The sequence below is a fragment of the Podarcis muralis genome, chromosome 12 (genome assembly GCF_964188315.1).
Source record: "Podarcis muralis chromosome 12, rPodMur119.hap1.1, whole genome shotgun sequence".
Taxonomy (NCBI): domain Eukaryota; kingdom Metazoa; phylum Chordata; class Lepidosauria; order Squamata; family Lacertidae; genus Podarcis; species Podarcis muralis.
Window position 1 is genome coordinate 1,707,699 of NC_135666.1, and position 27,168 is coordinate 1,734,866.

Sequence of the window (27,168 nt, forward strand, 5' to 3'; positions counted from 1 at the left end):
GTTAGTTCTTGGTATGAGCTTTCGTGTGCATGCACACTTCTCAGATACACGCATGCACACGAAAGCTCATACCAAGAACTAACTTAGTTGGTCTTTAAGGTGCTACTGGAAGGAATTTTTTGACTATGGCAGACCAACACGGCTACCTATCTGTAACAGAGAGGGATGGTTTTGTTCCCTCGGCTTTGCAAGGGTTAAAAGGAACCGAGCTGGATTCCTAGAGAGGAGAGGAAATGAAGGCGGGAGGAGTGTCCTCCAGAGCAAGAACCCCTCTCTTCCTGCAAGGGGCGGGGTGTGGAGAGGTGGTCCTTTTCGTGCGCAAGCGCTGTGTCGGGGGCGCCTCCTGGGACCTGGTGAGTCTCCTCTCTCTCCCCCCTTAGGGTGCAGTGGGGAGAAGGGGGACCCAGGGCTGCAGGGGAGAGGGGGCGTCTGCCCCCTTCCTCTCTGCAAAGCCAGATGGAGAGTTCTGCTGTGGGTCCGCTGCAACTCTCCTCTCTTTGTACGCTGCCTGCCACTTGGGGGAAGGGTCTTTGGGTCAGAGAAAGAGAGCATGCAAATAAACCCCATGAAATGGGGATGAAAAAGTCGCATTTATTAACAGAGGTCGTAGCCGACTTGAACATTCAGACAACACATACGACAAAAACAAAAAAACCCCCTGCCAAAACTGACCTATGCAATGAATGAATGAATGTACTGCTTGCAATACAGATCCACCTTTAATACCCAGTTATAAGTGTATTTGCAAATATGTCAGGCAAAACTGATTACGGTGGAATTATAGAGTGATTGGGTGATGCTAAGTTATATCTGACTTAGCAATGTTTTGAAATGTTTAAGATTTTTTTTTTGTTAACTTTGTGTTAAATATGTATACTGTAGTTGACCTTCTCCTTTGTAATGTTTTCTTTTGAAATCTTTTAAGATAATATTTTATCTTCCTGTTAATTATGTTGCTTTGACTGTATACTTCATATCTGACTTTCTTAAAAAATGTTTGATTCTGGATTGTTTTATTGATGTTTAATATGCTGTAAACGGCTTTGAGATTTTTCTGAAAAATATAAAGCGGTATAGAAGTGAAATGAATAATAACAATAATAATAATGTTGAACATTGGAAGACGGAGGGCAAAGAAAAGAAAGTGCTTCTTTATGCAGTGCAGAGTTAAACCTGGTACACTCCAGTGCTTGGGGCAAAGAAAGAAGCTGGGAGATGGCTCATATGGGAGTGGAGGAAAAACCTGGTTGAATGCAACCGGACACTGGTGAGGGCTCATCATGGACTCTGCCTAGTGGCAGGGAAGGCAGCACAGAAGCTTCCATTGCACGCTCATGGACAGCAGAGCTGTTCCAGGTAGTGTGGAATCCTTTACAGTCGGCAGCAGCTCACTGCGGCTTTTTTGCAAATCCTTTTGAGGATAAAATCACTTGAATCCACCAAGACCTTGAGTTTGCTGTAATAGCAGATGAATCTCATGGTTTGTCCAGAGCCCTTACTGATCCTGTTGTGTTGGATGAGTTTCAGTTAGTGAGACTCGCGGATGTGGACAAGTTCCCAGATCAGTCAGTGCAACCACTTGCAGTCTGGACCTTTGTCCTTCTTCGATGAGAAGAAATAGCACTGAGGTCCAGCTCTGAGGGCCTTCTGGTGGTTCCCTCACTGCGAGAAGTGAGGTTACAGGGAACCAGGCAGAGGGCCTTCTTGGTGGTGGCGCCCGCCCTGTAGAACGCCCTCCCAGCAGATGTCAAGGCAATAAAAAACTATTTTACTTTTAAAAGACAACTGAAGGTGGTCCTGTTTAGGGAAGTTTTTAATGTCTGATGCTGTATTGTTTTTAATATTCGGTTGGAAGTCGCCCAGAGTGGCTGGGGGAAACCAGCCAGATATTATTATTATTATTATGGCAGGGAGGAGACAGCTAGCTGGGCCAGGGAGATGGTCATTGCCTCCCTGCATAAGTGGGTGGTCCTTTCCTGCCTGAAGGAGGCGGGGGCAGAACCAACCACTTCTCAAGAAACCCTCCCTGCATTTGGAAAATCTAAGTAACTGCAGGCCAGTTGCCAGTCTCCCCTTATTGGGCAAGGTTCTTGAGAGGTTCATAACGGACCAGATCCAGGCGTTCCTGGAGGAAATTGATTTCCTAGATCTGTTTCAACCGGGGTTAGGTCCACTTTTGAACACATACGTATCTGGGCCTCAGAACAAAGACAAAAGGACCTCACCAAAGTAGTATGAGAACGTTGCAGATTTCAAGTGCTAGAAAAAGTGACCGAAGCAGGAAAGAAATGTGCACTGGAGTGGGAGGGAGAGCAACTCTTATGGACCCCAGGGTTAGCACCCCAAGTCTAGCTCAGTGTCCAAATTACACTCGGTACAAATGACTCTTCAATCGCAGTTCTAATGGCATACGTTCACTGCAAACACTGAAAGGTGGAAGAAACCAGGCCTTTCATCTCACAAGACTCAGCCATGCTTAATTCAGGGAACATTTTTATTCTCCTGACCGTGTATCAGTTTTATAATGGAACAATCTATTTGCTTTGTAGAAGTTGCTAGCCCCTGTTGGCAGAAGACCAAGGGGTTCGTTCCGATCTCTTGGAAGCTTCCTGAGAGCCCAGATGGATGAGCAAGACTCAGCTGGCCCTGAAGCAGGAAGAGGTTATGCTGTCCAAACTGGGAGCAGTGGGGGATTCTGGGAAAACTCTGTGAAGAAGATCCTGGGCGAGGAGGACACTCTCTGCTCAGATTTGCAGAGCCAGCAGTTCAGGCAGTTCTGCTACCAGGAGGCCAAAGGACCCCGAGAGGTTTGCAGCCGACTCCACCACCTCTACCGTCAGTGGTTGAAGCCAGAAAGGCACACGAAAGCTCAGATGGTGGACCTGGTGATCTTGGAGCAGTTCCTGACTGTCCTTCCACCAGAGATGGAGAGCTGGGTGAGGGAATGTGGAGCAGAGACCAGTTCCCAGGCAGTGGCCCTGGCCGAAGGATTCCTCCTGAGTCAGGCAGAGGAGAGGAAGCAGGCAGAGCAGCAGGTGAGAGAGACTTTCCTCAGGATGCTGTCAAGGGGCTCTGAACAGGAGGGAGAGTATCCCCCAACACTGTAATAGTTTGCCCATCCTTTTTTGGAAAGCATTAAGTGGATCATATTAGATACCCCTAAATCTTTTGCTTCTGCCATTGATTTTCCAGTCCTTCTTCCCGTTCTCTGTTTTGAATCTTTGTTTCTCTTTCAGGGAAAAGATCTGTTTGCAGAATTGGGCCTGGATTCTTCTGAGGCAGAGAAGACTCCGTTGGACACCAGAGAGAGGCCACTGGGTAAGGAGGAAGGAGTTTTTTCTCTGTTTGGTCACATTCTGTTTGTTTTGGAACTAATCCGCAGGCTCTTTTAATCATTTGGGGCCAAGACCCCAAAGGAGGGGAGATGTATGTTTGCACAACTAACATATGAAATGGGTACAAACATCAACATTCACTCATCAGGTGAGGCTTTTAGAAAGGCTCTTCTGTGTTTAGTGCTGCGCTGCTTAAACCTCTGAGAAGCAGGCACTAAGACTTCCCACTTACCTTTTTGTCCTGCAGCTGACAGAAGGACGATGGCAAGACCTCCTCATCCACCTTTTCCTGGTGGAGGGGAAGCAGTGGCTGTGGAAGGAATTCAGGTAGGAGGAAGGAGCATTGTGGGAAGGAGGCTGAGGGACGGGGCAGCCAGGTGCCTCTGGGTCAGGATGAATCCCTCTCCTCATCTTGGTTTCTGTCATGCCTGTCCTTAACAAAGGCCTAAAATGGAATTCTAGAAGGTTAATAAACAGCCATCTCACCTTAACTGGCCGTAGGAATATTGCTGGTATTATTTATCTGTAATTGTAGTTTTATTTATTGATTTCCCATTTAATATTACAATAGGCTTCTAACCATAAAAATAATAGTGGCCAGGATTCACCAAATGAGCCCCATCAGTTGCGCTTTCTCCCTCCTTCCCCTCCTGTGACCCCCTGCCCCCCCTTGAAGTTGGTCTTAGGGCATTGGGGAGGTTTCCCCCTCCAGAACATCAGACGGGGGGAGGAAAGAGGATCCTTCCATCTGGGAAACAGGGACGCTTGCGCAGACTGATTTGAAGAACGCCATGTGAATTCCGCCACCCCGTTTACACATAGATTAATACCCATTATTGAAAGACATGTAAAAGAAGCATCCATAATTAAAATGTACAACAAAACAATCCCATTAAAAGAACTCAGCAATTAACAGGCAGAAAACAGCAAAGCAATGTGTAGTAGATAATGTTTTCTAAGAAGACGACTTTCCCCTTTTTCTTTTAGGGTCTGGTGTGCTTTGAAGATGTAGCTGTTCATTTCACAGACGAGGAATGGGCGTTGCTGGATCCTGACCAGAGAGCTCTGCATAAGGAAGTCATGGGGGAGAATCGTGGGATCACGGACTCGCTTGGTAAGGCTCCTTGTTGGATCATGATATCTTTTTTGAAATTCTGTACAGATCTCTATGAGATGTACCTCAAGTATTTTGATGAAGCTAAGCAACAACATCCACAGCAGGCTTCCTCAACTTCAGCCCTCCAGATTTTTTTTTGCGTACAATTCCCATGAACCCTATCTAGCAGGACCAGTGGCAAGGCATGTTGGGAATTGTAGTCTCAGAACATCTGGAGGGCTGAGGTTGGGGAAGCCTGACCCACAACATCTGGGATTTTGACAGCCCCACAGTGAACTGTGAATGGAGAGTTATCAGCTGTTTTATCTGTGAATATTCTTCCTCCAATTTTGCCTTTTTAAACCATGTTCTGGCTGGTCTGAACTGCCATGGCCTTTTTAAATGTAGGCTTTGGCGTGGTTAGGTTCTGTTATGTTCTCATGTCTTTCCTTCTTTCTGTCTGTTCTTGGTAGACCAAAGAGACTTCTGACATGGGAGATGGATTGGATTCCATTATTAGATCAAACAAAATCCATCAAAGAAAAGAGCCAGGGTTTCTGAATCTCGGGTTCACATAAATATGTCTGTTAATGCTTGTCAGAAAAGTCAATGAACCCTGTAGTAAGACTTTTAGTAAGTTACCATTGTTTATTAATCTATGGCCTGTAAAAGTGTGGAGGAGAGGAATGTTATTATGATGACAATTTTATTATTAGGCAGCCTATTTACTATGCTTTTATAACTGACAAAGGGTAATAAATTAATAATAAAAATAATAATAACTTGGAGCTCAATCTCTTCCTGGTCTTTCTCTTTTTGATACAGCTGGTAATGAATTGGAAATTGGTGATGAATTGGAAATTAACAAGGGAGACCGTGACAAAATCCACACAGTGGAGAAGCCATATAAATATTTGGAGCGTGGAGAGAGCTTCAGTCAGAGTTCCCATTCCACTTCCCATCAAAGAAATAAGAGCGGGAAGAAACCAAATCAGTGCTTGGAATGTGGAAAGAGCTTCAATTCCAAGTGGAGTCTCACTTGCCATCAAAGAATCCACACTGGGGAGAAACCATTTCAGTGCCAAGAGTGTGGAAAGAGCTTCAGGCAGAAGGAAAGTCTCACTTCCCATCAAAGAATTCATACATTGGAGAAACCATATCAGTGCTTGGAATGTGGAACAAGCTTCACCTGGAAGGAAAGTCTCACTTCCCATCAAAGAATTCATACAGAGGAGAAACCCTATCAGTGTTTGGAATGTGGAAAGAGCTTCAGTCGGAGCACCAATCTCACTTCCCATCAAAGAATTCATACAGGGGAGAAACCATATCACTGCACGGAATGTGGAAAGAGCTTTAATACAAGTGTAAGCTTCCGTCGGCATCAAAGTAGTCATCGTGGGGAGAAACCATTTCAGTGCCAAGAGTGTGGAAAGTGCTTCAGTCAAAAGGGAAGTCTCACTGCTCATCAAAGGATTCATACAGGGGAGAAGCCATATCAGTGCATGGAATGTGGAAAGAGCTTTTACCAGAGCTGCAATCTCACTTCCCATCAAAAGTCTCACAGGATCGGGACACTATTCTTTTGTTGATGCAGCCTAGAATAGCATTAGCTCTCTTTTTGGCTGCTGCTGCATCACTGTTCACACATGTAGAGCTTGCAGTCCACTAAGACCCCTAGATCCTTTTCACATGTACTATTGGCAAGCCAGGTGTCTCCCATCGTATATTTATGCCAAAGTGTGGAACCTGACATTCGTCCCTATTGAATTTCATTTTGTTAGTTTGTTCCCAGTTCTCCAATTCTGTGTTCTGGGGCATTAGCTACCCCTCCCAGTTTGGTGCCATCTGCAAATTTGATGAGCATCCGCTCAGTTCCTTCATCTAAATTGTTTATAAAGATGTTGAACAACAACGGGCCCAGGACAGATCCCTGTGGCACCCCACTTGTCACTTTTTTCCTGGATGATGAGTGTCAGGGAACTGACATCAGAGACTAGCGGAGAGAGAAGTCGCCCCAATGATGCAGGGGAGGGAACTAGCAAGGAGAGAGAGAGAGTTTCCGCGGGGGAAGGGAATCAAGGTGACACCAGGAAGAAAGGGGAGGCTGAGAGTACTTTGGAGGGAAGGCTCAGGGACTCTTCCAGTTTGATCAGCGGGGAGAGTGCAGGACCTCCGCTTGGCACGACCACTCTGCGCAGAAGGCTTCCACGCAGAGAAGCTAGGCGGAGACTTGCTGTCAAGGAATTCTTATGTTGGAAGAAGTTCAGGAAACGCCCACTGACGGATTCTGCCAGCGATTGAGGCAACCGCGCATAAGGGCTGTCCAGCCAGGGAAAGGTTTAACCACCCAAGCAGCTTGGAGCAGTCTGTGGCTTACACAGAAGCAACCCCAATTCCCATTACAATGAGGAACTGTTAATGAGTCCTCTTTGGGGTCAGTCAGTCAGCCAGCTACAAATTCACCTAACAGTTACCTCGTTCAGCCCACATTTTACCAGCTTCCTCGTGAGAATATCACGGGGGACTTAGTCAAAAGCCTTACTGAAATCAAGATACACTATGTCCACAGGAATTCCCCTGATTGACCAACTTGTTACTCCATCAAAAAAAGAAATTATATTGGTCTGGCATGACTTATTTCTGAGAAACCCATGCTGGGTTTTAGTAATCTAAGTGCTCTCAGACAGACACCTGAATTATATGTTCTAGGACTTTTCCTGGTATTGATGTCAAGCTCACCGGTCAGTAGTCACCTGGGTCTCCCTCCCCCCTTTTGAAGGTGGGGACATTTGCATGCTTCCAGGCTGCAGGGACCTCACCTGTTCTCCAAGAATTCTCAAAGATTATAGAAAGAGGCTCTGAGTTTACATCTGCAAGCTCCTTTAATACCCTTGAGTGCAGCTCATCAGGCTCTGGAGATCTGAATTCATTTATTCCCTTACTACCTCTTTTCCTATCTTGGGCTGCAGCTGTCTCCTTGCACCATTGATTCTGTTATCAGCTTGGGCACTGCTTTCTTTTGGGGGAAGACGGACGCAGAGTAGGTGCTGAGTGGTTCAGTCTTCTCTCAGTCACCCAACAGCGTTTCTCTGTCCTTTCCACGCAGAGAACCTTCCACTGGCTTGTTCTTCCTCTTGCTTTGAACACAGCTGAATAAAACTTTTAAAATTATTTTCAATCTCTCTTCCAAGCCTGAGCTCATTCAGAGCGTTGGCCTGCCCAGACCTCCCTGCAACTGTTGGCTACTCGTGTATACTCCTTTGTGATTTCTCCTTTCTTCCATTTGCTATACGTTGCCATAGCAGTGAGACCAGTGGGAATTTCATTCCTCGTGTTGCAGATGCGTGATTGTTGCTGTCACGCGTCTGTTTACATTCCACAGTGTTGGATGTCATGGGAACGGAAGTTCCGATACGCTGTTTCCGTGATAATGCTTTTGCTTTTCCCTTCTCTTGCTGATGAAGAAAGTAAGAGGAGCCATGTTTTCCTTTGTCCTGTAAATAATAAACATAGTGCTTCGTATCCATGCCTCAAGCCTCACTTTCACTGTCTGTTGATACTGTGTGCAGATGTTTACGGATATCTGTTGCACTGGTGGCTCGGGAGGAAGATCAATCACCCGAGTGGCACTTCGAAGAGAGTAACACACCAGCCGTGGTGTTGATTTCCCAATATATCAGTACCATATCAGATAAACTATATCAGTGCTTGGAATGTGGAAAGGGCTTCAGTCAGAGGGTCAATCTCAATGGCCCTTCAAAGAACTCATGGCAGGGAGAAACCATATAAATGGCTGTGTGTGAATTTAATTTGAGGACACTTTATGAATGTGCAGGTGAGGATTGCAACAGTGTTCTTCTCATTTGGCAATCCAGCAAAAAATTGTCATTGTCTCTCAAAACCATGGAGTGCACACACCCTCAGTGCCCAACATCTCTTCCTAGCCAGATCTGTGAGGTGCAAGTCACTGGGCAAGGGGTTGAATACCTGCTTCATGTCATGTCTGCAATTTGCCAGCAATTCATGTACTTCAGGAGCCTCCAATTTACTAATATGTGGTGCTCCTGAACGCCACTGCCATCCTCGGCACGTCCAGGATGGTGGTCGTGTCCCCTTGAAGCTCTTTCTGGTTTCTGTTCAACACACACACACACACACACACACCTTCCAGAAAAGCCACAAGTTTCAGGCTTCCCTCTGTGAGAAGCATAAGCTGAGGATTCCCTTCCTGCTGTCCTCCTTCGATTATTCTAAGTACATTCAGAGCAGATGCAAGGAGCAAAGGATTGTATCCAGGATGAAGAAAGAGCTTTCTGTTTGCTGTACTTCAGAGGTGATTGGGAGCAATGGCAAGCAGTCCAGACCCCACTTTCCCAAGCCAGGTGGAAAAGGCCTGCAAGGCAAGGAGCAGGTCTCTCAAGATGGTCCCTGGCCTCTCCAGCAACCTCTTCAGTGGAGACAGAGTGTGAGAGTAGTGGTTGTTGTCAAGCTCGACTAGTAGTAGAGAAACAGCATTGTAACACCTATTGTAATCAGGTGACAAAAAGAGGAGCAGGAACATTTGAAATCATAAGTTTATGTACCCAACATTATTTGAAACCCTTGTGTTTGTTTTAATAAATCAGTTGCATTCCACCACACATCTCCCCCTTTGGTAGGTTAGGAGTGAAGGTCCTCTCTCCCCAAGGTGGCAGCGGGAATAAAGCGGTGCTCTGATGAAAGACCCAGTCAAGACCCAGCTCATAGCTGTGCATCTGGAATAAAATGGGGAGGGGGCACAAGGGTGGGTGGGCGGTGCCAGAGCACCTAGGAGCGAAGGCAGTGCAGTGTGTGGGGCTTGTTGTTGACTCCTGCTTTCAAGAGAGAAACCACAGAGGGAGAGAGGGGTGAGCCACATGCGTTCGGCTTTGCAAGGGTTCAAAGGAACTGAGCTGGATTCCTAGCAGGGCAGGAAATAAAAGCAGGGGAAGGGTCCTCCAGTGCAAAAGCACCTTTCTGCAAGGGGAGGCAGGTGGCTGTTGCATCTCTGCTTCTCCAAAGCTGCCTCTGTGGAGCCTCCTGGAACCTGGTGAGTCTCCTTTCTGCCTTAGGGTGCAGTGGGGAGAAGGGAGGAGAGGGGGGCCCAGGGCTGCAGGGGGAGGAGTGCTAATGCATGGAGAAGACCCCCAAGTCTGGGAGAAGAGGGCCAGGGTGGCCATGAGTTTGCAACTACAGTGGTACCTTGGGTTAAGTACTTAATTCGTTCCGGAGGTCCGTACTTAACCTGAAACTGTTCTTAACCTGAAGCACCGCTTTAGCTAATGGGGCCTCCTGCTGCTGCTGCGCCGCCGGAGCACGATTTCTTAACCTGAAGCACTATTTCTGGGTTAGCGGAGTCTGTAACCTGAAGCATATGTAACCTGAAGCGTATTTAACCCGAGGTACCACTGTAGTCTTCCTTTAGATCCATACACTGCTTGCCACTTCTGCGGTGTGTGTGTGTCTTCAGGTCAGGAAAGATTTCATGCAAATAAACCCCATTCAGATTGATGAATACGTCACATTTATTAACAGGAGTTGTGGGCAGATGGAAACATTTGTGTAGGAATAACAGAGGACGAGGGGAGGTTGGATGCTGGTGAGCTGTGCAGAGGCTCCTTTTATTAACAGGAGTTGTGGGCAGATGGAAACATTTGGACGTAGAATATGCACAAAATACAAAGACAAAAACCTGACCTGTGCAGTAAGGACTGTTGGAAGATGGAGGGCAGAGAGAAGAAAGTGCTTCTTCATAGATGCCCACCAAGCTAGATGGCTTTTAAAAAGGCACATGACCAATGTGTGGAACTGTGGGCGGCTCCTTGCCCTTTGGGCTGTGCTCTGCAGTGCTTCCAAATCCCAGATGCCGGGCACCACAGGTGGAAAGTGTTGCCCTTGCGCTCCAGTCCTGCTGGGGGGCTTCCCAGAGGAGGCCCCTGGTTGGCCCTTGTGAGAACAGGAGCGGGGGCTCCATGGGGGAAAGTTCACAGGGCTCTCAAAGGCAGATCTTGATCCTTGTCTCTCAGAGAAGCAGGTAGGCCCTCCCAGCTCTCACCTGGGAGCTGCCCTTTCTTCTCCCAGCCCATGGGCATAGCCAAGGGGCAGCAAGGAGGGACAGCTGCCAACCCCCAATTTTAAAAAAAATCAGAAGTACATAGCTAAGGAGGTTCTCCCCCCCCAAAAAAAATATCCTGGCTAACCCCAAAAGCTTCCCTCCCTCCCTTGCCTCTCACACAGGGTCCTTTGCCAGCCAGCCATCATCTTCCAGTGGGTGCCCCCATTAACCCCTTCAGTTGCCTGCATATTTTGAGTGGTCACTGTCCCTCTAGGAGGGATAGAGGTTTACTTCAGCTTCTTCCTGTTAACGGAGAAATCTGAGGGCTCGCTTGGACAAAAAACAAGGACACCAGCCAGGAATAGAATCATAGAATCATAGAGTTGGAATAGACCACAAGGGCCATCGAGTCCAACCCCCTGCCAAGCAGGAAACACCATCAGAGCACTCCTGACATATGGTTGTCAAGCCTCTGCTTAAAGACCTCCAAAGAAGGAGACTCCACCACACTCCTTGGCAGCAAATTCCACTGTCGAACAGCTCAGGAAGTTCTTCCTAATGTTTAGGTGGAATCTTCTTTCTTGTAGTTTGGATCCATTGCTCCATGTCCGCTTCTCTGGAGCAGCAGAAAACAACCTTTCTCCCTCCTCTATGTGACATCCTTTTATATATTTGAACATGGCTATCATATCACCCCTTAACCTCCTCTTCTCCAAGGCTAAACATGCCCAGCTCCCTTAGCCGTTCCTCATAAGGCATCGTTTCTAGGCCTTTGACCATTTTGGTTGCCCTCCTCTGGACACGTTCCAGTTTGTCAGTGTCCTTCTTGAACTGTGGTGCCCAGAACTGGACACAGTACTCCAGGTGAGGTCTGACCAGAGCAGAATACAGTGGCACTATTACTTCCCTTGATCTAGATGCTATACTCCTATTGATGCAGCCCAGAATTGCATTGGCTTTTTTAGCTGCCGCGTCACACTGTTGGCTCATGTCAAGTTTGTGGTCAACCAAGACTCCTAGATCCTTTTCACATGTACTGCTCTCAAGCCAGGTGTCCCCCATCTTGTATTTGTGCCTCTCATTTTTTTTGCCCAAGTGCAATACTTTACATTTCTCCCTGTTAAAGTTCATCTTGTTTGTTTTGGCCCAGTTCTCTAATCTGTCAAGGTCGTTTTGAAGTGTGATCCTGTCCTCTGGGGTGTTAGCCACCCCTCCCAGTTTGGTGTCATCTGCAAATTTGATCAGGATGCCCTTGAGTCCATCATCCAAGTCGTTGATAAAGATGTTGAATAAGACCGGGCCCAAGACAGAACCCTGTGGCACCCCACTAGTCACTCTTCTCCAGGATGAAGAGGAACCATTGATGAGCACCCTTTGGGTTCGGTCAGTCAGCCAGTTACAAATCCACTGAGTGGTAGCATAGTCAAGGCCGCATTTTACCAGCTTCTTTACAAGAATATCATGGGGCACCTTGTCAAATGCCTTGCTGAAATCAAGGTAGGCTACATCCACTGCGTTCCCTTCATCTACCAGGCTTGTAATTCTGTCAAAAAATGAGATCAGGTTAGTCAGAAATCCATGCTGACTATTGGTGATCACAGCATTCCTTTCTAGGTGCTCACAGACTGTTTGCTTAATGATCTGCTCCAGAATCTTCCCTGGTATTGATGTCAGACTGACTGGGCGGTAATTATTTGGGTCCTCTCTTTTCCCCTTTTTGAAAATAGGGACAACATTTGCCCTCCTCCAGTCTGCCGGGACTTCGCCTGTTTTCCAGGAATTCTCAAAGATGACTGCCAGTGGTTCTGAAATCACATCTGCCAGTTCTTTTAATACTCTTGGATGCAGTTCATCTGGCCCTGGAGACTTTAATACATCTAGACTAGCCAAGTATTCTTGTACTATCTCCTTAGTTATTCTGGGCTGTGTTTCCTCTGCTGAATCATTTGCTCCAAATTCTTCAGGTCGGGCATTGTTTTCTTTATCGGAGAAGACTGAGGCAAAGAAGGCATTGAGGAGTTCAGCCCTTTCTGTGTCCCCTGTTTGCATTTCACCATCTTCTCCTCTGAGTGACCCCACGGTTTCTTTGTTCTTCCTTTTGCTACGAACATACCCATAAAAGCCTTTTTTGTTGCTTTTAACCTCTCTAGCAAGCCTGAGTTCATTTTGTGCTTTAGCTTTTCTGACTTTGTATCTACACGTGCTGGCTATTTGTTTGAATTCCTCTTTGGTGGCTTCCCCCCCTTTCCATTTTTTGTACACATCCTTTTTTAATCTTAACTCAGTTAAAAGTTCTTTAGATAGCCACCCTGGCTTCTTTAGGCACCTTCCATGTTTCCGTCTCATTGGTATTGCCTGAAGTTGTGCTTTTACTATCTCCCTCTTAACAAACTCCCAGCCATCATGAACTCCCTTCCTTTTAGTATTACTGTCCATGGGATCTCACCCAGCACTTCCCTAAGTTTTATGAAGTTGGCTTTCTTAAAGTCAATAAATTGAGTCCTAGTATGTTTGGCTGCTCCTTTCCGCTGTATAGTAAACTTCAGAAGAGCATGATCACTCGCGCCTAATGATCCTTCCACTTCTACCCCACTAACCAGGTCATGAACATTGGTTAGGACCAGATCTAAAATGGCTGTTCCTCTTGTTGCTTCTCCCACTTTCTGGACAATGAAGTTGTCTGCAAGGCCAGTGAGGAATCTGTTTGACCTTATGCTCTTGGCTGAGTTTGACATCCAACAAATATCCGGGTAATTGAAGTCCCCCATTACTACTATCTCCCTTCCTTTTGCATGCTTGGCCATCTGTTCCAGGAAGGCATCATCTATGTCCTCCGTTTGGCTTGGGGATCTATAGTAAACTCCCACAATGAGGTCACTGTTATTCTTCTCTCCCTTAATTTTGACCCAAATGCTCTCACTTCGGCTTTGAGGTTCTAAATCTTGGATCTCTTCACAGGTATACACATCCCTGACATATAACGCCACTCCTCCTCCTTTCTTGTCTGGTCTGTTTCTCTGAAATAGATTGTATCCCTCCATTATTACATTCCAATCGTGGGACTTATCCCACCAGGTTTCAGTGATGCCTATTATGTCATATTTAGTTTGCTGTACGAAGAGCTCAAGCTCATCTTGTTTATTTCCCATGCTTTGCACATTAGTGTACAGACATTGAAGTCCATTAATCATTCCTCCGTGTCCCTTATTTAAGGATTTTTTCCTCCCACCACTAGGTCTGTGTGCTGTTTGCTCCATTTGGTCTATGACATTTGGATGATCATCTTCATCAATTGATAGACTCCTACCTTCAGGAGCACTGTCTCCCTCCCCCACATTAGTCAGTTTAAAGCCCTCCTGATGAGGTTTCTGAGATTTTTGGCAAAAACATTCCTCCCAACCGTTGTGAGGTGCAGCCCATTGCTTGCCAGAAGTCCATCTTTAATAAACTGCAGTCTGTGATCTAAGTATCCAAACCGTTCCTGTTTACACCATTTGCGAAGCCAGTTGTTCACTTCCACTATTTTTCCCTCTCTCCCTGGGCCACGTTGTTCAACTGGGAGGACAGATGAGATGACAATTTGTGCATTTGATTGCTTCAATTTCCTGTCCAGAGCCTCGTAGTCTCTTTTGATCTTCTGGAGGCTATTGCTTGCAGTGTCATTGGTTCCCACATGAACCAAGAGGAAGGGGTATTTGTCAGTGGGTTTTATGATTCCTTGCAGTCGTTCAGTTACATCTTGGATCTTAGCCCCGGGGAGACAGCACACTTCCCAAGACATCTTGTCAGGCCCACAGATCACTGCTTCTGTTCCCCTCAGTAGGGAATCCCCTATCACCACTACACGCCTCCTCTTAGGTCTGGTCGGGGTTCTTCCGTGAGCTGTCTGTTCCAAGGTCGCCTGCACATTCCCTGAGGACTGACTTTGCTGCTCGTCTTCATATACCTGATCGACTGTAATGAGGGAGAGATCCTCAAATGGAGTCTGCTCTTCTTCTTCCATGCTAGGGGAGAGGACCTCAAAGCGATTGTGTATTTCTAAACAATCAGAGCGAACCCTGGGCCTCCTACTTCTTTGAGTCACGTTTCTCCATATATGTGGCTCCTGTGTTGGTGAACTAGCCTCCTTCTCAGGGGAGTCCCCTGTCTCTTCCTTGGTGGAGACGGTGTGCTCTGTTGCTTCCAAGAAGAGCTCCAGCTCTCTAATTCTTTGGAGCGTAGCTACACGTTCCTCCAGTTGCTGGACTTTGTCTTGTAAGAGGGCAATCAACATGCAATTGCTGCAAGTAAAGCTGCCTGCAACCTTTGGCAAGATGGCAAACATTGCGCAGGAACTGCAGGCGACTGCAGCTGTTCCCTCACCCTCCATCTTGAGAACATATCGTTGGGGGTGACTACAGCGGTCCTCCATCATAAAAAGCGTGAAGACAGGACAAATAACTCCCCCCCCCCAAAAAAAACCTAGGTCTCCGCCAACAAATGTGTGAGACTAGCTCCCCTAAATCTAAAAGATGGATCAAACTGCGCACGCCGCTGCCCTGCAAACTCTGATAAGCTCCTCCCACAGCTAATCACCTACCTCAACAGAAGCCCTGCCCCCTCTGACCTTTGCACAGAGAGAGCAGCTAATCAGCCACAAGTAACACACACAAGAAAACCCTTTTTTGCACCTTCTTCAGCTGCTGCCCTGCAAGCTCTCAGTGCAACCACTTGCAGTCTGGACCTTTGTCGCTCTTGGATGAAAATAAATAGCAGGGAGGAGGCAGCTGGCTGAGCCAGGGAGGTGGTCAGTGCCTCCCTGCATGAGTGGGTGGTCCCTTCCTGCTTGGAGGAGGCAGGGTTAGAATCAACCACTTCTCAAGAAACCCTCCCTGCATTTGGGAAATCTAAGTAACTGCAGGCAACTTGCCAGCCTCCCCTTATTGGGCAAGGTTCTTGAGAGGTTCATAACGGACCACCAGATCCAGGCGTTCCTGGAGGAAATTGATTTCCTAGATCTGGTTTAGGCCCAGTTTTGAACATGTGTATCTGGGCCTCAGAACAAAGACAAAGTAGTATGCCTTGAGAACGTTGCAGATTTCAAGTTCTAGAAAAAGTGACTGAAGCAGGAAAGAAATGTGCACTGGAGTGGGAGGGAGAGCAACTCTTGAGGACCCCAGGGTTAGCACCCCAAGTCTAGCCCAGTGTCCAAATTACACTCGGTACAAATGAGTCCTCAATCGCAGTTCCAATGGCATACATTCACTGAAAACACTGAAAGGCAGAAGAAACCAGGCCTTTCATCTCACAGAAATCCCTTCAACTGCCTGCAAATCTTGCATGATCACATTCCTCTTGGCAGGTCTAGAACAAGCATCCCCAAACTCTGCCTTCCAGATATTTTGGGACTACAATTTCCGTCATCCCTGACCACTGGTCCAGTTAACTAGGGGTGATGGGAGTTGTAGTCCCAAAACATCTGGAGGGCCGAGTTTGGGGATGCCTGGTCTACAGGCTTGCTTCTCCTCCTTCCTTTTTTTGTTAAAGAAAGTCCAGAGTCTGTGCTGTGGTACAGTCCAGTCCTGGTTCGTAGCAAGACTCAGCCATGCTTAATTCAGGGAACATTTTTATTCTCCTGACTGTGGAGAATAAATTTTATAATGGAACAATCTGTTTGCTTTGTAGAAGTTGCTAGCCCCTGTTGGCAGAAGACCAAGGGATTCGTTCCGATCTCTTGGAAGCTTCCTGAGAGCCCAGATGGATGAGCAAGACTCAGCTGGCCCAGAAGCAGGAAGAGGTTATGCTATCCAAACTAGGAGCAGCGGGGGATTCTGGGAAAACACTGTGAAGAAGATCCTGGGTGAGGAGGACACCCTCCACTCAGATGTGCAGAGCCAGCAGTTGAGGCAGTTCTGCTTCCAGGAGGCCAAAGGACCCCAAGAAGTTTGCAGCCGACTCCACCACCTTTACCGTCAGTGGCTGAAGCCAGAAAGGCACACGAAAGCTGAAATGCTGGACCTGGTGATCTTGGAGCAGTTCTTGGCTGTCCTTCCGCCAGAGATGGAGATTTGGGTGCGGGAATGTGGAGCGGAGACCAGTTCCCAGGCGGTGGCCCTGGCCGAAGGATTCCTCCTGAGTCAGGCAGAGGAGAGGAGGCAGGTGAGAGAGACTGGATATTCCCAAGGGGCTCCAAACAGGAGGGAGAGTTCCCCCAAACTCTCTTCTAATGGCCCATCTATTTTTGGAAAGCATTAAGTGAATGGTATTAGATACCCCTAAAGCTTCCCCCTCAGCCATTCCTTTTCCAGTCCTTCTTCCCGTTCTCTGTTTTGAATCCCTGTTTCTCTTTCAGGGAAAGGATCTGTTTGCAAATTTGATCAGGATGCACTTGAGTCCATCATCCAAGTCGTTGATAAAGATGTTGAATAAGACCGGGCCCAAGACAGAACCCTGTGGCACCCCACTAGTCACTCTTCTTACCAGAGCAAAACAGCAGCCAGTAGGCTTGGTCTTTATTGCAACAGGACTCCCACCTGCCACCAGGTGAAACAAGATGGAAACCCCGAACAAAAGAGAACCCAAACTTTTATTAGATGCTAATCCCCCATGCTACACCCCTAAGACTACATCACTCATACATCATGGTTACATCATGAAAGGGGAGGTCTGGTGGCAGGAATCTGAGCATCCTGGACCCTGCCCCATGGTTCCCCCTGCCCTCCACCAAACACCTGTCAAGTGTAACAAAAAAGATATTTACATTTCCCTGTTTCCCAGCCAAGTTCATCCCACCCTTTTGTCTTAATCTGGGTTTATTTCTGGAAGGGCTACCTGCCTGGCACTCAGGTATCAGGATGCCAGGGATTATCACTCAGGCAGAGGGGCTGCTGAGGAGCTGAGCTCACAGGTCTAGATGAATTTCTGAAGTTTTCCCAGTGAGCCAGTTCATAGAAACATTTATCAGCGAATTGTTACATTTGGTATCCTGCAGCAAAGGCCCTTTGAAGAGACAGGAAAAAACTGTGATGACATGTTTTGTGGGGACAAATCACAAATGTCACAAAAGTGATTGTGCTGATTTTGGTAGTGGGCTGCATGTGCCTGATATCTGCTGGAGGGGCAACACCCCCCCCCCCAACCTATACAATATTCCTTCTGCAATATTCCTTCTGTACTTAAAGAAAGCTCAGAATCCGGACTGTGGTGGAGTCCAGGCTTGGTTCCTAGCAAGACTCCAAGAGCCGGTTGCAAGCTTCTCATGGTCCTTTGGCCTCCAGGTAGCAGAACTGCCTGAGCTGCAGGATCTTCATATCTGAGCTGCAGGTGTTTATCCCTTGGAAGCCTCCATAAGACCGGAGGAAGCCCTTCTGTCCTCTGCCAACTTCTGTCCCCCTCCCGCAAAAGAAAACCTCTCTGGGCGGGTGCAAAGGGCGGGGCTCCTCCCCATTCATCATTTCTAGAGGGGGGGCTGAGCTCGGGGCGCTCCGCTTTGCAAGGGTCGCAGGGAACTGAGCTGGACTCCCAGAGAGTAGAGGAAAGGAAGGAGGGGGTGGGACCAGGTCCCCCCGCCCAGCAAAGGCCCCTCCCCCTCCCTCCCGTCATTTCCTGCAAGCGTGGGAAGCGGGGGGAGGTTTCGCCCGCCTCTCGCCCCGTGTAAGGGGCGCCTCCCGGGATGCGGTGAGCCTCCTCTCTCCCCCCCCCCCCGGGAGAAAGGGGTCCCAGGGCTGCAGCGGGAGGGTGCATGGAGGGGGGGTCCGGGAGAGGAGGGTCCTGCCCCCCTCCTTCCTCTGCACAGCCCGGGAGGGGGCGAGCTTGCCAGGGTGGTCTCCCTTGGGATGCTGAGGAAAGGCAGGCAAAGAAGCCCCTTTCAGGTTAGGGAAAGATGGGCAGAGATGGCAGCCAGGGGGAAACATTCTGAGCAGCTCCCCTTCCCAGACTTCTGGGTCCTGGAAACACCTGTCTGTGGGGTCAGAGGCCTTGGGAAAGAGGGGCGGGTGCCGGGGGGGGGGGCCTGTGGGGAGGGTATGCCCCAGCCCAGGAACTCCCACCAGGATGCCCTTTCTGGGGCCACCCTGCTCCCCCAAATACAAGAGGACCCCCCCCCTCTGCCAGCCTCCCCACCCCAGAGGGACTGTAGGGAAGGAGGCGCTTCTTCAGATATGTCGGGGGTCTAAGTGAACCCTCAGGGGAGACCCTTCAATAGAATGGACAACCATTGCAGCTCTTTTAAAACCGGAATACAGTGGTACCTCAGGTTACATACGCTTCAGGTTACAGACTCCACTAACCCAGAAATAATACCTCAGGTTAAGAACTTTTCTTCAGGATCAGAACAGAAATCATGCTCCGGCGGTGCGGCAGCAGCAGGAGGCCCCATTGGCTAAAGTGGTGCTTCAGGTTAAGAACAGTTTCAGGAGGTCCGGAACGAATTAAGTACTTAACCCAAGGTACCACTGTATTGGGATGTGATATACTGTATTATGATGTTTACACAGTATAATATACATCATAATATACTGTATTCTGATGTTGAAAAGCAGGCATCGTCCAGCCCTAAAAAAGATGCCAGACTCATTAGAAAAGGTACTTGTTGATGCCGTCAATATTATTTTTTTAAAAACACCTTGAACTTTGAATTATAGGATTTTAATAAAATAATAATGATAACAATATAAATTTTATACAAAAAAGACGTATTCCTTTGTAGGATTTGCTAGCCGCTTTAATAAGGACAGACAGAACTTAGCAGAAGGCCAAGGGGTTCCTTCTGATATCTTGGAGGCTTCCTGAGAACACAGATGGATGAGCAAGACTCAGCTGGCCCAGAAGCAGGAAGGGGCCATGCCATCAACACTGGGAGCAGTGAGGGATTCTGGGAAAGCTCTGTGAAGAAGATCCTGGGTGAGGAGGACACCCTCCACTCTGATATGAAGAGCCAGCAGTTCAGGCAGTTCTGCTACCAGGAGGCCAAAGGACCCCGAGAAGTTTGCAGCCAACTCCACCACCTTTGCCATCAGTGGCTGAAGCCAGAAAGGCACACGAAAGCTGAGATGCTGGACCTGGTGATCTTGGAGCAGTTCCTGGCTGTCCTTCCACTGGAGATGGAGAGCTGGGTGAGGGAATGTGGAGCGGAGACCAGTTCCCAGGCGGTGGCCCTGGCCGAAGGATTCCTCCTCAGTCAGGCAGAGGAGAGGAAGCAGGCAGAGCAGCAGGTGAGAGAGACTGTCCTCTGGATATTCCCAAGGGGCTCTGAACAGGAGGGAGAGTATCCTGAAATCCTCTACTAAGCTTTTGGAAAGCATCCCCAAATGGTTTTCCCTTTGCCATTCCTTTTCTAATATTTCTCTCCATCCTCTGTTCTGAATCCTTGTTGCTCTTTCAGGGAAAGATTATCTTTGCAGAAATGGGCCTGGATTCCTCTGAGGCAGAGAAGACTCTGTTGGTCAGGAAAGACAGGCCAATAGGTAAGGAGGAAGGAGCATTTTCTCCCTTTGGTTGCATTTTATGGATTTAGGAACTCATCTGTGGGTTCTTTTCATCTTTTGAGGGAAGACACTTGGGGCCAAGAGAAGGCCCTCTGCCTGGTTCTCTGTAGCTTTACTCCTCGCAGTGAGGGAACTGTCAGAAGGCCCTTGGAGCTGGACCTCAGTGTCCGGGCTGAACAATTGGTGTGGAGACGCTCCTTCAGGTCTACAGGGCTGAGGCTGTTTAGGGCTTCAAAGGTCAATACAGTGGTACCCCGCAAGACGAATGCCTCGCAAGACGGAAAACCCGCAAGACGAAAGGGTTTTCTGTTTCGGAGGCGCTTCGCAAGACGAATTTCCCTATGGGCTTGCTTCGCAAGACGAAAGCCCATAGGGAAATCTCCGGGGACCTGTTTTAAATTGCTGGCGGTCGGGAGCAAAGACTTTCGCCCACAGCCGGCCTTCAGAAGAGGTCCTGGACCTCTTCTGAAGGCCGGCGGGGGGCAAAAGTCTTTGCTCCCCCCCGCCTGCCTTCCCAGGACAGCGGAGACTTCTCCGCTGCCCCGGGCGATCTTAAAATGCTGGCGGGCGGGAGCGAAGCGTTCGCTGCCGACCCCCAGCATTTTAAAATCTCCCCGGGACAGCAGAGAAGTCCCACCCCGCTCTGGATGCCAGCGCAGAGCTGTCTGCCGTCCCGGGATCAGCGCAGCTCTGCGCGGCCATCGGGAGCCGGGGCGAAGCCCGCCCCGCTCCAGATGGCCGCGCAAAGCTGCCTGCAGTCCCGGGACTGCAGGCAGATCTGCGCCACCATCCCGAGCGGGGCGCTAAGTCCCGCCCCGCTCGGGATGGCGGCGCAGAGCTGTCTGCCATCCCGGGACTGCAGGCAGATGTGTGCCGCCATCCCGAGCGGGGCGCTAAGTCCCGCCCCGCTCTGGATGCCGGCGCAGAGCTGTCTGCCATCCCGGGACTGCAGGCAGATGTGTGCCGCCATCCCGAGCGGGGCGCTAAGTCCCGCCCCGCTCTGGATGCCGGCGCAGAGCTGTCTGCCATCCCGGGACTGCAGGCAGATGTGTGCCGCCATCCCGAGCGGGGCGCTAAGCCCCGCCCCGCTCTGGATGCCGGCGCAGAGCTGTCTGCCATCCCGGGACTGCAGGCAGATGTGTGCCGCCATCCCGAGCGGGGCGCTAAGTCCCGCCCCGCTCGGGATGGCGGCGCAGAGCTGTCTGCCATCCCGGGACTGCAGGCAGATCTGCGCCACCATCCCGAGCGGGGCACTAAGTCCCGCCCCGCTCGGGATGGCGGCGCAGAGCTGTCTGCCATCCCGGGACTGCAGGCAGATCTGCGCCATCATCCCGAGCGGGGCGCTAAGTCCCGCCCCGCTCGGGATGGCGGCGCAGAGCTGTCTGCCATCCCGGGATCAGCGCAGCTCTGCGCGGCCATCGGGAGCCGGGGGCGAAGCCCGCCCCGCTACAGATGGCCGCGCAAAGCTGCCTGCAGTCCCGGGACTGCAGGCAGATGTGTGCCGCCATCCCGAGCGGGGCGCTAAGTCCCGCCCCGCTCTGGATGCCGGCGCAGAGCTGTCTGCCATCCCGGGACTGCAGGCAGATGTGTGCCGCCATCCCGAGCGGGGCGCTAAGTCCCGCCCCGCTCTGGATGCCGGCGCAGAGCTGTCTGCCATCCCGGGACTGCAGGCAGATGTGTGCCGCCACCCCGAGCGGGGCGCTAAGTCCCGCCCCGCTCTGGATGCCGGCGCAGAGCTGTCTGCCATCCCGGGACTGCAGGCAGATGTGTGCCGCCATCCCGAGCGGGGCGCTAAGTCCCGCCCCGCTCGGGATGGCGGCGCAGAGCTGTCTGCCATCCCGGGACTGCAGGCAGATCTGCGCCACCATCCCGAGCGGGGCGCTAAGTCCCGCCCCGCTCGGGATGGCGGCGCAGAGCTGTCTGCCATCCCGGGACTGCAGGCAGATCTGTGCCGCCATCCCGAGCGGGGCGCTAAGTCCCGCCCCGCTCTGGATGCCAGCGCAGAGCTGTCTGCCGTCCCGGGACTGCAGGCAGATCTGTGCCGCCATCCCGAGCGGGGCGCCAAGTCCCGCCCCGCTCTGGATGCCGGCGCAGAGCTGTCTGCCATCCCGGGACTGCAGGCAGACGTGTGCCGCCATCCCGAGCGGGGCGCTAAGTCCCGCCCCGCTCTGGATGGCGGTGCAGATCTGCCTGCCGTCCCGGGATCAGCGAAGCGTTCGCTGCTGACCCCCAGCATTTTAAAATCTCCCCGTGTCCCGGTGAGATTTTAAAATGCTGGGGGTCGGCAGCGAAGCCCTTGTTCCCCCCCAGCCCCCCCAGCCTTCAGAAGCCCTTGTTCCCCCCCCCCCCAGCCTTCAGAAGAGGTCGGGGGACAGACTGTCCCCGGACCTGGTCTGAAGGCGGTTTCCCTAGGAACGCATTAATTGATTTTCAATGCATTCCTATGGGAAACCGTGCTTCGCAAGACGAAAAACTCGCAAGAAGAAAAAACTTGCGGAACGAATTAATTTCGTCTTGCGAGGCACCACTGTACCAACATGTTGAATTGTTCTCGGAAACATACTAGGAGCCAGTGTAGGTCTTTCAGGACCAGTGTTATATGGTCCCAGCAGCTGCTCCCAGTCACCAGCCTGGTAGCCTCCTTCTGGCTTAGTTTCTGAGTCCCCTTCAAAGGTAGCCGCGCATAGAGTGCCCCATCTGTAGTTAGAGGTGCATTGCTTCACCTCGAAGAAAAGCATGTGCTAATGGCCACTTCCCTTTGCCTCTCACAGGTGACAGAATGATGCTGCCAAGACTTCTTCTTCCATCTTTGCATGAAGGCAGAGGAGAAGCAGCAGCTCTGGAACCAGATCAGGTAGGGAGACGGAGCATAGCGGGCAAAGAGGCTCCTGCTCTTGACTTTGTAGGATATGAAACCCAAGAGCAGTCAAGTACACGATTCCTAGAGTGAACATGTTTACACATGGGGAGGAATGTTTGTCCAGCCAGCAGGTAAACTTCCTGTTTCCTTCTGAGCTGGGACAGACTTCCTCTGCATGTGACTAGAGGTGGGCGTGGCCTCACCTGTGCAGGTAATGACAAAAGCACAGGGCAGGGCAGCCATCTCTCTCTCTTTGACTACCTGCATCGAAGAAACAACGTCTTCTTAGCCAAAGATGCTCTCTTGGCAAGAGAGGACAGAGGGATTGTCTCCTTATGAGATAGTTTCCAGGTATATGTTACTTTTCTAAGCTAAGTCTGCCTTCTGGGATCTGAATGTGAGCAAACTCTTTTTTATACTTTTGTAGAAGACTGTGTCATGTCTTATCTTTTATGAGGGAATAAGGGGAAAATACCAGAACAGTTATTATAGAGGCTTTAGCGAGCCTGAGCAAAACGGGTCCTCTGCAAAGTTTAAAAATAAGGGAAATGTTAACACAAGTTAGATAAGGATATAATCAGACAATATATCCTTTCCTGCATCCCTGAACAGACTTCTGTCAAAATTGTCCTTAACAAAGGCTGTAAAGGCTACTCCAGAAGGTTAAGTTCAGAGAATGATTAACAACCACCTCATGTTCACTAGCCTTCTGAATGATGCTAGTATTATCTATCAGTAGCTTCAGTTTTATATACCAATTTAACATTTAATACTAAGATAGGCTTCTCAACAGCTGACAAACCATAAAAAAGAGGGGCCAGAATTCACCTCATGAGTCCCATCAGTTACACTATAGGGCTTTCCCCCTCCTTCCCCTCCCTGTGACCCCCTGCACCCCTGAAGTTGGCTGTAGGACATGGCGAAGGTTTCCCCCTCCAGAACAGTAGACGGGGAGAGGAAAGGGGGGAATGTTGAGCAGAGAGAATGATCTGAAAAACACCAGGTGGAGTTCCACCCATTTACACAAAGATGAATACCCATCAATAAAATACACAATAAAACAATTCCATTAAGAGGTTAAAACGTACACCCATAATTAAAATGTACAGCCAAACAATCCCATTAAAACCATAGGGCAACAAACAGACACAAAACAACAAAACAATGTGTAGAAGATTATATTTCTGCTGTCTGAGAGCAAGACTTTTCTTCTTTTAGGGCCTAGTATGCTTTGAAGATATAGCTGTTCATTTCACAGACGAGGAGTGGGCATTGCTGGATCCTGACCAGAGAGCTCTGCATAAGGAAGTCATGGAGGAGAATGGTGGGATCATGAACTCTCTCAGTAAGGCTCCCTGTTGGATCATGATATCTCTTTCGGAATTTAAGATCCCTTGGGAAGAATCTGGGAGAGGAGGAGACTTAGTCAGTTGTGGGAAGGCAGGGCCTTCAGTCCCCACAACTGGCTCATAGGGGCCAGACCCAGAGGGAAGTATTGCTGTGCTCACTAGGCCTGACACTTCTGAGCAGACACTTCTGTTGCTTCTCATAAAGAGTTAACTTCACTTACTCCTTGTGATTTATTGCTGCCCCACTCCTGACACTCAGGTTCCCATACATATGTTCATTGATGCCTGTCAACAAAAGCAGTGAAGCCTGTTGTAAGGCCTTACTTTTAATTCCCTTCAGTTCTTCCTGTGTCCCAAGCATTAATTAGCAAAGTTCAATAACTGAGGGCTGCGTTTCTCCCTGAGGCTGTCATCCGTTTCTTTCTTTGTTGCAGATGGTGATGAATTGGAGATTAAGAACCAGGGAGACCATGACCATGTCTACACCATGGAGAAGCAATGTAAATATTCTGAGTGTAGAGAGAACTTCAGTCAAAGCTCCCTCCGAAGAAATCCATTGGGGAAGAAATCCTATCAATGCCTGAAATGTGGGAAGAGCTTCACCTGGAAAAAAGATCTCACTTCCCATCAAAGAATTCATACAGGGGAGAAACCATATCAGTGCTTGGAATGTGGGAAGAGTTTCACCTGGAAGGAAAGTCTCACTTCCCATCAAATAATTCATACAGGGAAGAAACCATATCAGTGCTTGGAATGTGGGAAGAGTTTCACCTGGAAGGAAAGTCTCACTTCCCATCAAATAATTCATACAGGGGAGAAACCATATCAGTGTATGGAATGTGGGAAGAACTTCGCCTGGAAGAAAAGTTTCACAGCCCATCAACAGATTCATACAGGGGAGAAGCCATATCAGTGCATGGAATGTGGGAAGAGCTTTACCCAGAAAAAAAGTTTGAAAGCTCATCAAAGAATTCATACAGGGGAGAAACCATATCAGTGTTTGGAATGTGGACAGAGCTTCGCCTGGAAGAAAAGTTTAATAGACCATCAATGGATTCATACAGGGGAGAAGCCATATCAGTGTTTGGAATGTGGGAAGAGTTTCAGTTGGAAAGATGGTCTCACTTCCCATGAAAGAATTCATACAGTGGAAAAATCATATACGTGTTTAGAATGTGGGAAGAGTTTCAGTCAGAAAAAGAGTCTCATGGCCCATCAAAGAATTCATACAGGGGAGAAACCATATCAGTGCTTGGAATGTGGGAAGAGCTTCAATCGGAAGTTCAATCTCACAGTCCATGAAAGAATTCATACAGGAGAGAAACCATATCAATGCTTGGAATGTGGACAGAGCTTCAGTCAGAAGACCAGTCTCATAGGCCATCAAAGACGTCACAGTGGGGAGAAACCAAACAATGGCCGTATATGAATTTACTTTTCAGAGACTTTGATTAATATGTTCCACCTGGATCCTGAGTTCCACTTCTGAAGGCCTTCTGCCAGTTCCCTGATTGTGGGAAGTGAGGTTACATGGAACAAGGCTAGGGGCCTTTTTGATAGTGTCACCCGCCTTGTGGAACTCCCTCTTGTTAGATGTTAAGAAAATAAATAACTATCTGACTTTTAGATCAGGAAGTTTTTAATGTTTGTTAGTTTTACTGTGGTTTCACGAATTGTTAGAAATAATAATAATAATTTATAGGCTTTATAGGTCAAAACCAGCACTTTGAATTGGGTGTGGATGCTAATTGGCAGCCAGTTCAGTTGGGCCAGGATCATTAATGCCCATCAAAATAGGTCGTAAGCACTGTAATAAGTAGAGGTCTGTCTACTCAGGACAGCCAGAACTGGGCAGAAGACTAAAGGGATTCCTTCCTTCTGATATCTTGGAGGCTTCCTGAGAGCCCAGGGGGAGGAGCCAGACTCAGCTGGCCCAGAAGCAGGAAGAGGCCATGCCATCCAAACTGGGAGCAGTGGGGGGTTGATTCCAGGCCGTGTCTAGCCCTCCTAGAAGGGAAGTGACCCCGCCAAATGTGATGGCAACTGAGGGATTTCTGTGAGATGAATCTCCCTGTTTGCTCCTGCCTTTTGGTGCTTTTGGTCAAGGAATTAATTTAGAACTGTGTTTGACTGAGTACAATTTTCACACCAGGCTGGGGGGGGGGTTGGGTTTCTAACCCTGGGGTTCTCAAGAGCTGCTCTCCCTCCTACCCCAGGAAAGAGCCCCCATCACCTTGGAGTGGCCCCATGTGCCCAGGCCATTAGACCATTTCAGGTCTCAGGTGTCCAGCATTGCCCTGGCAGCCTCGCCTTCAGTGAGGAAGAGCATGCCCAAATCCTCTTCCTGGGTCTCAGATAGCTTCACGGAGAGCTGATTTACACTCTGCTGCTAAAACATCCTGCCATTTGTTCCACTTTCAGGGTCAGGTAAGGAGAGATGCAATGCAGCGTAAGAGAGGGGAGATTCACAAATGCAGAACACTCAGAAACCGTGCCTAATACATTCTAAAAGGTTAATGGCAGTTAAAGTGGAGCATTATTGAGACGGCAAAGTCTGCTTCCTTGCTTCCCTCCCGGCCACCAGGAAGGCTCCATGAGGAACCCTCACCAGCCTTGGTTGCATTGGACCATAATTTTCCTCCCCTCCAGCCGTCTCCCAGCTTGTTTCCTCGCCCTAACCAGGTCTAACTCTGCGCTGCAGAAGAAGCCTTTTCTTTTCTCGGTCCTCCATTTTCCTTGTTTATTTATTGCATGAGTCAGGTTTCCGTTTTCACTTTTTGCGTATTTTTATGTCTGTCTACATGCAGCCAGTCCTCAGGGCACCCCCAGGGAGGAGGAACGGGGCCTTGAGGGCATGGGGCCAATGGAGCTCGTTCTGTCGGGGCTCACTTGTGGGGCGATGGCTGTGCCAGTGGGCAGGCTGCCCCACTTGGCTCTGTCGGAGTGGGCGCCAATAACTCAGGCTACACTGCTGTCCTGACCCAGAGGTCC

The 27,168-nt window shown here is 49.2% G+C and overlaps 2 protein-coding genes and 1 pseudogene across 2 annotated transcripts in view; all 3 read left to right on the plus strand.

Annotated features, from left to right (window-relative positions):
* Positions 1–218: 218 nt before the first annotated feature.
* The window catches only part of LOC114607674 (uncharacterized), a 108,516-nt gene continuing 81,566 nt past the window's right edge, over positions 219–27,168 (plus strand). The window contains 3 exon segments of the mRNA XM_077916264.1: positions 219–353; positions 2,550–3,035; positions 3,237–3,318. Of these exon segments, the coding sequence (XP_077772390.1) occupies positions 234–353; positions 2,550–3,035; positions 3,237–3,318 (688 nt within the window). The 5' untranslated portion in view covers positions 219–233.
* Positions 5,281–6,030, plus strand: LOC144329330 (uncharacterized; annotated as a pseudogene).
* The window catches only part of LOC144324986 (uncharacterized), a 38,181-nt gene continuing 29,184 nt past the window's right edge, over positions 18,172–27,168 (plus strand). The window contains 6 exon segments of the mRNA XM_077916680.1: positions 18,172–19,066; positions 19,191–19,695; positions 19,866–19,947; positions 22,740–22,822; positions 24,047–24,173; positions 24,612–25,471. Of these exon segments, the coding sequence (XP_077772806.1) occupies positions 19,282–19,695; positions 19,866–19,947; positions 22,740–22,822; positions 24,047–24,173; positions 24,612–25,471 (1,566 nt within the window). The 5' untranslated portion in view covers positions 18,172–19,066; positions 19,191–19,281.